The following is a 10,804-nucleotide window of genomic DNA, read 5'->3' on the forward strand; positions in this document are numbered from 1 at the left end:
TGACCACTCATTAGATATTTTAGACAGTTTAGCTAGAATTTTAGCTAGAATTTTAGCCTTAACAGGTTCTATCATGGGTAACCCTTTGTTTAAGAGTCCCCCCCAAAAGAAAAAGTTCATGAATTCAAGTGTTCAGGCCTTGGAACTTTTAGAGGAAGATTTCCTCAACAGGGTGCTTGGAGAAGGAAGAGGATCATCAGCAGAGCCATCTGACAGTCAAGGGACTTGAGTCATGCCATGGGATTCAGGGGGCAAGAGAACTGATCTTTATAAACCTTGCTATTGTTGCATGTTGCTTGGCCAATGCAGGTCCAGGATGAATGGAAAGTATTAGTTCAGAAATAGCCCTCTGTATAATTACCTTCCAGCAAGTTTAATGGACTCCTTGACTGCATCAGGTTTCTTTATTTGTTCATGAACGAACGCCTGTGAGTCCTTCCTGTAGTCTCACCTCTGTGGAGGGTAAAATAAAAGTTGCCCCATTTCTGATTCCCATATTTTACATTTTAGTACCTATGTGAGAGTGAGAGGGTACACTGTTACTCACCTTTGGAGAAACCTAGTCAAACTATGCCTAAATTTCAATTTGGAGATGATTGCAGATTAATTCAGGGACTGTGGTAGGAGCAACATATACTAATATACTCATATACTAAGATCCCTGTCACAAAGGCAAGGATCATTTTCCCCTAACAGGCAATGAAATTGTCCTCAAGATTTGATTAGTGCAGAATGCCCAAGGTCATTCATACAGCTCCCTGGTTACCTCAGTGCAGAAGTAACTATACTATGGCATCCTCAGGCTTGGCACAGGTTGCAGACTAGATAGGCAATCATGGCAAATGTTAAGAATAGTTTCATCCTGGCAGCTAGGTGGCACAGTGGATAAAGCACTGGCCCTGGATTCAGGAGTACCTGAGTTCAAATCTGGCCTCAGACACTTGACACTTACTAGCTAAGTGACTCTGGGCAAGTCACTTAACCCTCATTGCCCCACAAAAAAACAGCTTCATCCAAATGAATCAATGCTATATCCTTGCTATCTGTTCTTTCCATGTTATTGTTAGCCATAATTCTTTTTGTTCAATGTTATATGGTCTCTGAATGTTTCATTTCATGTGAGTCCTGAACCTAAGCTAGCCTGACAGGCCTGCCTAGATTAGAACAGCTACAACTTAATATAGTGAATGGAGCATTGACTTTGGGACTCACTCTTCCAACCCTCACTAACAGGTCGGGTCCCCAGAGCATGATCAGCTACGTCAGGGCTTTAGGTTGTAGTTTTTCTAAAATTAAAGCAGTTGAACCCTCATTTGGTTCTTTCTTCCCCCACTCCCATATTAATTGCCAGCTAACATCTCTACAATATCAGGGAAAATCAATTAGATTTTACAAAGTAAATTTTTTACTGAGAAGATACGACATCCCAAACTGGGACGAGCACACTCTCCCTGGAAAGAGTGGGTTCAAACGTCAAGAAGTTGCTACAAAGCAACTACTCACCGAGTTCATGTTATTCCTTTGCTTCTAGGACATATAAATTGCTAGATCAATTCACTGTTGGGCTGAGTCAAGCAGGTTCCTCCTCAGGGCTGGCTTCTCCCTGGACTTGGCTTTACCACCTACAGTTGCCGAGGGAACCTTGGATGGCCCTCCCAACCTTTCAGAGCTCACAGGGTCACAGCCTGGTCCATTGGACTTCAGATGCTAATTGACCTCTGATCAGAAAAGACTGGCATACAACAGAGACAGAATGAACAGAGGTGCCATCTGTTTGTGACTATGTGGTGAATAAATCAGGAGAGAGGGAACAAAAGCCACTTCATACCTGGAGGCTTACCAGGGAAGACAGAGCTGGTCTATTTGAATTTTTTGTTCATCTACCCAATTGTGGTTCAAAAGCCCATTCAGAGTCTCTATATCATCCCAGATATGTGTACCAACTCTGAAGTAGGGGGGGAAAGGCCCCTCCATCATGTTTCTAGAAGCATGTTTACTGAGCTTCCACGGAAAGCTTAGGTGGTGCAGGATGTAGAGAACTGGGCCTGGTGTCAGGATAGACTTGAGTTCAAATCTAGCTTCAGATATATACTAGCTGTGTGACCCCGGGCAAGTCACTTAACCACTCTTTGCCTCAGTTTCCCCAACTATAAAATGGGAATGATACATCATTTAACCTTTTGGAGCTACAGTTTTCCCAAGTACGAGATGGAAATAATAATATCTATAGAACTTATTTTACTGTGATGCTCAAATAATAACAGCAACAGTCTTGCAAGGTTGTTGAGAGGATCAAATGAAATAATGTTTATAAAGTGCTATATAACAAGTCTATACATATGTAGGCCTAAATGTTGTTTTTCCTTCATCTTCAAAAAGGACCAATAACATCACGAGGGGATGTTTTGACTCTTGAGTGAACTGAATTTAAGTGAGGCAAAGTTGCACAAAGTCACCAGCCTTGGTCTCTCTTCCAGAGTCATTGAAGTCCCATGCCAAGACAAAAGTCAGGATGACTGGCTGTGGACTGGGATGCAGTAGATGACCTTGGGGTCTTCTGTGTCTGACCAGAGCAGGCTTCAGACACCTTCACAGCTGTGAAGACTTCTCTCAGAGGAGTCCTTCCCTGTGGGAAGTCAATATTATGGCCCGGGATGCAGTGGATGACCTTTGGTGACTTGACCAAGCTCTAAGCGCTCCACAGCTTTTTCATCTGGCCATTCTGCCAGGGGAAGTCTTCACATGCTCGGGGTAGATGCTCTTTTTTTTTTCCTATTAAATTTATTCACAAAAAGTGAGACCGCAGCGGGAACGGGGACTGTACATGGGCAAAAGGTCGGGCAGCTCTGTACACGGGTCTGGGAGGCCGGGAAGCCTCCAGGGGTCAAGGGGTTGTTTTTGTTTCTGTTTTAATAAAAAAAAAATACAGGGGAGATAGCCCCTCCCTGATTAAAAAGACACAAAAATAGACGTCTCTGAGGTAAATGGGAGGCCTGGGATTTATGGGCATCAAGAGGGCTTCACAGGTCCTGGGACTTGGAGGGGGGTCACAGGCACCGCGCCGGCTCCTGCATCAGCTGGTAGAATAGCACGTAGCTCTCACTGGATGCCACTTGTTTTTCACTGACAGGGAAGACACGAGAGTCATTGTAGACATGCCAACCAGTCTGGCCCCGGCAGAGGGCTGTGTAGTGACCATAGTGGACACTGCCCGAGTGGTTGCAAAGGGCATACAGCTGGTACACAGGACTCCCAGCTTTATCACTGGCAAAGTCCCCTAGGCTCAGTCGCTGTAGGGGGAAGTCAACACCAACAGAGCTTTTTTTAATAGAGCCTCGAGATGCAGAAAACCGATTCAGGTGAAGCACAAGGATCCGAGGGAATCTCTGCACAGTTAGCTTCTTGGTGCTTCGTGTTCTCTGCCGACATCTGTCACACACCGGGGCATTCTCTGACTCCAATTCTTCCTCCTTGGTGAAGAGGCTGAAACAATTCCCCCCAGCAAACCCTTTCTTAGGGATAGGCAGGGACAGGTCGCAAAAAACCTCAAAGGTCGTGGATCGATACCCACAGGCCTGGCACTTGAGGCAACTTTTCAACTGGCCAACAAACAGGTCCACGATTTTGCTGTCCTCTCGATCCAAGTAACGCTTCCACATGAGATTGGCTCGCTCGTCGTCACTCAGCTCAGGCTCTTCAAGGAGGGCCCCCCCTCGTCGAGAGGGGGCTGGGGTATCAGCCAAGATGGGTGGGGCACGGCGGCCCCTCCGGTTGATCTCTAGATGTAGCCGCTCCACGAGGAGCTTCAGGAACTCCTGGGCATCCTGCTGGCTGTATCCGGAGAAGGAAGGGACATATTTCTGGAAGACGGTGCGGAAACGTGTAGGGTTCACAGCTTCACAGGAGTCAGGATGCCACAGAGCTCCCAGCACATCTGCAAAGGCTTCAGTAAGTTCTTGTTGGGCCCGGCCCCCACCAGGCACCTCTTGCCGAAAGTCTCTCCGAAGACAAAAGTCTCGAAGTGGTCGTGTGCCGCTCAGACACTGTAACACGGCATTCAGGAAGCACGTATTACCCAGGTTCCGAAGACCAACACGGCCAGACCCCAAGAGCAGTGTGTGATGAGCCATCTTGTCATCAGGGTGGACAGACTCCAGGGGCCGGGCAGACGTGAGAAAGGGGCCATGCGTGGGATGGGGCTCTGAGCGAATGGTTATCAGGGTAGGGGGGCCAGCGAAGCCGCCAAGTCGACGAAGAATGGTGCTGCGTCTCAGCACCAGGGGTTCAGGCCGGAGGGTCAGGCGGCTCAGCGCGGCCCCGAGCTCCCCGCAGCCTCGATGTCCACCCAAAGCCCCTACCGGCCGCAAGTCCCCACTGCTCACAGACTTGGAACGAGCCAGGTTAGTACGGGACGGCAGAGGCAGGGCCACAGTGGGAGGTGGTGAGCCGGGCAGGGGCACTCCATGATCAGCCCGGAGAGGGCTCCTGGGACGCGGGGTTGAGTTTCTCCCTCGCCCCAGCTCCAGCTTCTTGAACCTTTCCTCAGGGGGTCTGGGCCGAGGGGGCAATGGCCTTAACATGGGGTTAGGCGCAGGCGCTGGGCTTCGGCGCTCCTTGCTCCTCGCCCTGGAGCCGATGGGTAGCTTGGCTCCCGCCCGAGGCTGGACACTGATGGGCTGTTCACGGGCCCGGCCCAGTCGGTGCTCCGAGGCCTGGGGCATAGTGGAGACCCGGGGCAGGCCCTGTCCCCAGCGAGGCGGCAGGGGGCCAGGCGGGCCCGGGCCCCAGTTCAGGGCCACCCCCTCCTGCCCCAGAGACCCCCCCCCCCCCGCGGGCCCGGCTGCTGGCCCTGCCCGCCGCCGAGGCCGCTCCCGCCGCAGGCGCCACCGGCATCTTTGTTCCTCCCGCCCGGCGCCCGGTAGATACTTTTCTAACTCACCGACAGTTTTGAGGCCCATCGGTTACCTTCAATTTGGTTTAGCCCATTTGCCAAGATGGTTCACTGGGGTGTGGCCGCTGTTCATGCTACAGCTTCTTGAAGCCACAGGTGAGAGCTTAGTGTCAGGGAGACACCAAAGGTGGATGAGCTGCCCTGAAAGGGGCTCGGCAAACTCGCACCAGAGTGCCAGTCCTTCTTGAATAGCCCGTATACCCCATATGTTAAGCCTATATAAATACTTATTGTAAAAGCAATATCTATGTAGACACTCTATACTTATTCCCTTCTCCTTCCCCTTCCCACATGGATACCACACATGTTCTAAGAACTGGGTCCTTATAATCCTTTATGGTCAGATCCCAGGTTCTTACCCAGATGCAGGTGAACTCATAGTCCTTAGAGGATGGAACCTTGGCCATGAGCCACTTACTTATTTGTATACCTGCTATGTGGTACCCTCTTCTACTTCCTTAGGAGAATGTAAGTACTTGGAGGGCAAGGACTGTTGGTTTTTTGTCTTTCTATTCCTAGCTTAGAACACAAGACATCACAGTATATACTTAAAAATGTTCACTGAGTCATTTGTTGAATTTTATGCTGTGGAATTCAGAGTGCTATGCATTCTATTAGGTTGATGCGTTGATTTGTTTGGCTTAACTATTTTGTCTGAGGAAGTGACAATGACATTAAAAATAACAAAAGTCATCAGTAAAACATTAAAGCCAAATTTGTATTATATATAGACTCTCACCAAACACAGTTGCAACTAATATATTGGTTAAATGCAATTAGTGATTCACTTTTAAGTATCGCAATTTAAAGAAAACAATTGCATCGCCTAACAGCTTTCTATTACTGCACTGTTCCAGAATCTGCCACTCAATAAATGTACCTGCAATGAACAGAAGCCTTTTCCTTCCTGGCTGAAATTCAATTGTAAACATCAATGAATCTTGATAAACCAGTTGAAGCAGGTATATAATCTACAATAGATATTTACTTTTTTTTCTTCTGAGTGTTATTATCTCCTCTTTGGGAAAGGCAAAAGAAACCTCAGTTAATTTCTTCAGGCCACTAAAAGCTTTGTAAGCTTTAGAGTCACATATGAACTATGTAAGCATTGCTGCTAGATAGTACATAGACCTCAGGAGAGGAAAAACACACAATCTTTATTTGCAGGCTGCTTCACCAACTATTCCTAGATTTATTTTAAGTAATTTTATGATAGATCGAACAACTTTGACAAAAAATGAGCAAATAAGTGAACAAAAATGGGAAATAAAATCGAGCATAAAACCATAAACTCCAAACTTTTACATTCTCTCTCTCTCTCTGTTGCTCTTTCTCTTATTAGCAGGAGGCAGTACAGTGTAGTGGAAAGTACTAGACTTTAAATCAGGTAAGACCTGGGTTCAAATTCCACCTCTGACACCCACTGGCTTTGGACACATCATTTAACCTTTCTGAGCTTTAGTTTTCTCATGTGCAAAATGGAGATAATAACTATAGAACTTACTTCATAGGGCTGCTGTGATGCTCATATTAGATAAGTTAAATAAAAATTTATGTACATTTATTAGTGTCATATTATTGTTATGCTGGTTATTATGGTTTACATAGTTTTTAGTCAGCAACAAATTTTGCTTTCTTCACTCTACATCACTTTATATTTCCCCATGTCTCTTTGTATTATTCACGTTTTCCATTTCCACGGTGTAAAAATATTCTATTACTTTGCTATAGCATAATTTATTCAGCTATTATCCCCCCCCATTTGATCCATAGGTTGTGGGGAGAGGTTCATTAGCATTAGCAGTCATTAGATGAATGATGAATTTGGGGGTTATTAGCAGTCTAACAAGTACTTATTAAATGCCTACTATGTGTCAGACACTGCTAAGTGCTAAGTGAAAAATAGCCTCTTCTCTCAAGGAACTCACAGTCAAAAGCAACTAAATCATAGAAAAGTTGAGATTTGGGTTGCTGGAGGAAATGTTGTTGTTTGTCCTTCATTCTCAAAGAGGACCGTGACATGCCATTACTTGCAGTGAATTGGATTTAAGTTTAAGGAAGGCTGTGCAAAATCACCAACCTCACTCTCTCTTCCAGAACCATCTGGGTCCAGTGGCAAGATATGTATTAGGATGACTGGAGAAGGCCCCAGATGTTTATGGCGATTGAAGTTAAGTGACTGGCCCAAAGTCACACAGCTAGTAAGTGCCAAGTGTCTGAGGCTGGATTTGAACTCATGTCTTTTTTTTCCTCCTTTGGTGGGGCAGTGAGGGTTAAGTGACTTGTCCAAGGTCACACAGCTAGTAAGTGTCGAGTGTCTGAGACTGGATTTGAACTCAGGTCCTCCTGAATCCAGAGCCCGTACTTTATCCACTGCGCCACCTAGCTGCCCCTCGTGTCTTTTTTTAATTATAAAAGTATTTTATTATTTTCCAGTTACATGTAGAGATAGTTTTCAACATTTGTTTTTATAAGATTTCTAGTTTCAAATTTTTTTCCCTCCCTCCCCTCTCTCCCCCCCTCTCCAACACAGCAGGTAATCTCATATAGGTTATATATACATAATAACCTTAAACATATTTCTGCATTAGTCATGTTATAAGAGAAGAATCAGAGCAAATAGGAAAAACCTCAAAAAAGAAAAACAACAGCACCCAAAACAAAAGAAATAGTATGGTTCAATCTGCATCCATATTCCACAGGTTTTTTTCCCCCTCTGGATTTGGAGAGCCTTTTCCATCATGAGTCCTTCAGAACTTTCTTGTACTGTTGTATTGCTGAGAAGAATCAAGTCTATCACAGTTGATCAACACATAATGTTGATGATACTGTGTACAATGTTTTCCTGGTTCTACTCATCTCACTCATCATCAGTTCATGCAAGTTTTTCCAGGTTTCTCTGAACTCCTCTTGCTCATCATTTCCTACGGCTCAATAGAATTCCATTAAATTCATATACCACAACTTGTTCAGCCATTCCCCAATTGATGGGCATCCCCTCAATTTCCAATTCCTTGCCATCACAAAAAGAACAGCTATAAATATTTTTGTACATGTGGGTCCTTTCCCTTTTTTATGATCTCTTTGGGAAAAAGACCCAATGGTGGTATTGCTGGGTCAAAGGGTATGCAAAGCTTTATTGCCCTTTGGGCAAAGTTCCAAACTGCTCTCCAGAATGGTTGGATCAGTTCACAGCTCCACCAACAATGCATTAGTGTTCCAATTTTCCCACAGCTTCTCCAACATTTATTATTTTCCTTTTTTGTCATATTAGCCAATCTGATAGGTGTCAGGTGGTACCTCAGAGTTGTTTTAATTTGCATTTCTCTAATCAATAGTGATTTAGAGCATTTTTTCATATGGCAATAGATAGTTTTGATTTCTTCATCAGAAAACTGCCTGTTCATATCCTTTGACCATTTCTCAATTGGGGAATGACTTGGATTCTTAGAAATTTGATTTAGTTCCTGATATATTTTAGAAATGAGGCCTTTATCAGAAGTACTGGCCATAAAAATTGTTTCCCAGATTTCTGCATCCCTTCTAATTTTGGATGCATTGCTTCTGTTTGTACAGAAACTTTTAAATTTAATGTAATCATAATCATCCATTTTGCATTTCATAATATTCTCTATCTCTTGTTTGTGAACTCAAGTCTTCCTGGCCCCAGGGACAGTGCTCTATCACCCCTTGGAACAAATAGCATATTGAAGAAATCAAAGATTACTCAAGTATTTAAGTGAGGTGAGTCCTTAATTATCCTAAAAACAAAACAAAACAAAACACACCCTTAGGTTATTGCTGTAATAATGTGATCAGAGATCTTGGTCAGTATTGTTAATCTTACTGTGTATTGCCAGATTATTCTCCAGAAAATATTTCAACAGTTCACATCACCAACACTGTAAGAGGATGCCGTTCATTCTTTACTTCCCTGCCAACCATAAATTTTATCATATTTAACTATCTTTGTCAATTTGATGGATGTAAAACAGAACCTCAAAATTGTTTAATTTAGATTTTCCTGCATACTAGAAAACAATCAGACTAAATAACTCCAATATTGCATCAGCATCGCCTCAGTCTCAGTTCCTGTGACTTAATCCTCCACTCCACTTAGTTACACTGGGAAATGCTCAAACCCTTGACCCTGCCATTGCCTTCACCTCTTCTACTTCCATATATATGAACTCTGAAATTCTTTTTCAGATCATCATCTTTTATCATTCCACCTTTTCCTATACTTTATAACCCCTTATTCTGATCTTCATCTTCATCATGACCTCTAATTTCTCTACTCTCATTATCCCTGAAATGGCTATATTCCCATCCCTTTCCTATCTGTGGCAAACCAACTCAATTTCATAATATCCTTTGAGGCCCTTGTCCTTTTATCCTAATCCCTATCATTTTTGCCAAGCTCCAATCCTGGCTTATTCCCACCATTTGTCTCTTTCACTGCTATTCACTAGAGGGAATCACAAAACAATGCTGAATGAGTACACTTCAAATTCTGGTTATCTGATCCAGGGCTTCTTAAACCTTTTCCACTTGCAATCCCTTTTTGCCTGAGAAATTTTTAAGTGACCCCATGTATATAGACATATAAAATAGGTATACATAACCTTTTACTATTGCCAAATTTTACACAACCCCCACATTCAGGTATGTGACCCCATATGGGGTCACAATCCACAGTTCAAGAAGCTAGGATCCGATCTAAAAAGAATGGTGGTGCTTTCAATAGAAACAGCGAGGTTTAGAAGGTGGGTATATTTGGAGGGAACAATAATTAGTTCTGTTTCAGGAATGTTGAGTTTGAAATACAGAGCATTCAGTTTGAAATGTCTAATAGGCAACGGTGGTATTTAAGCTTAGGGCAGAGGTTAGGCTAACAGATTTGGGAGTTATGTGCAAAGAGATCATAATTAGACCAGTGGGAGCTGACATGGGAATCAAAATAGATAGGAGGGTCTAAGATAGAGCCTTGGGAAACACCCACCATTAGAGAGTATGATCTGGATGATGAGCCAACAAAGGAGACTAAGAAGGAGCAGTTAGTCAAGTTGGAGGAGAACCAGAACAGAATAGCATCATGCAGACTCAGAAAAGAGAGAGTGTCCCAGAGAAGCAGATAGCTCAAGAAGGATGAGGACTGAGAAAAGATCTCATAATTAAGAGATTGTTGATAACTTTGGAGAAAACTATTTTAGCTAATGAAGTTGGAAGTCATTATGCAAAGGGTTGAGAAATTAATTGGAGGAGAGGAAATGGAGATAACAAGTATAGACAACTTTTTTTTCCCTAGAATTTTGGCTTATAAAAGGATGAGAGATATAGGAGGATGAGGGGATGGTAAGGTCTAATGAAGTCTTTTTGTCACTGGGGCGACTTGAGTATGTCTGAAGGCAGTAGGGAAGGAACTAATGGAAAAGTAGAAGTTGAATATTAGAAAGAGAGAGTTTAATTAAAGGGAGCAATCTGCTGGAGAATATTGTAGAACACAGAATAAAGGGCACATGGAGAGGGAGAAGGGAAATGGAATATCCTGTGCAAGGAACAGCAAGAAGACTGATTTGGTTGGACCAAAGAGTAGAGGAAGGGAAATGGTATACAATAGGTAGGGAAAGGCAGGCTGAAGCAAGGTTCTAAAGGGCTTTAAATATCAAACAAAGGAGTTTATATTTCATTCTAGAGGTAATAGGGATGTAACGATTGGAATGATGCCACCTGCTGGAGACTCACTGTAGGAAAGCTCCAACATGAGGAGAGGGCCTCTGAGAGCAGGATCATGCGTATTTTCTTTGGCGTCAGGAAGTGATGTTTGCTTGTGGGAGAAAGAGGGGGAAAGGC

General features: G+C 43.8%; 1 protein-coding gene across 1 annotated transcript; it reads right to left on the reverse strand.

Annotated features, from left to right (window-relative positions):
• Nucleotides 1–3,047: 3,047 nt before the first annotated feature.
• Nucleotides 3,048–4,772, reverse strand: LOC122731559 (ubiquitin carboxyl-terminal hydrolase 21-like). The gene has a single exon (XM_043971750.1). It carries the CDS (start codon nt 4,719–4,721, stop codon nt 3,048–3,050), a length of 1,674 nt encoding a protein of 557 aa, XP_043827685.1. The 5' UTR covers nt 4,722–4,772.
• Between the last annotated feature and the right edge of the window lie 6,032 nt (nt 4,773–10,804).

The sequence above is a fragment of the Dromiciops gliroides genome, chromosome 6, assembly GCF_019393635.1.
Source record: "Dromiciops gliroides isolate mDroGli1 chromosome 6, mDroGli1.pri, whole genome shotgun sequence".
Lineage (NCBI taxonomy): Eukaryota > Metazoa > Chordata > Mammalia > Microbiotheria > Microbiotheriidae > Dromiciops > Dromiciops gliroides.

What these genes read in the sequence shown, in the direction of transcription:
- LOC122731559 (XM_043971750.1), bottom strand. Translation starts at nt 4,721, where the DNA reads ATGCCCCAGGCCTCGGAGCACCGACTGGGCCGGGCCCGTGAACAGCCC.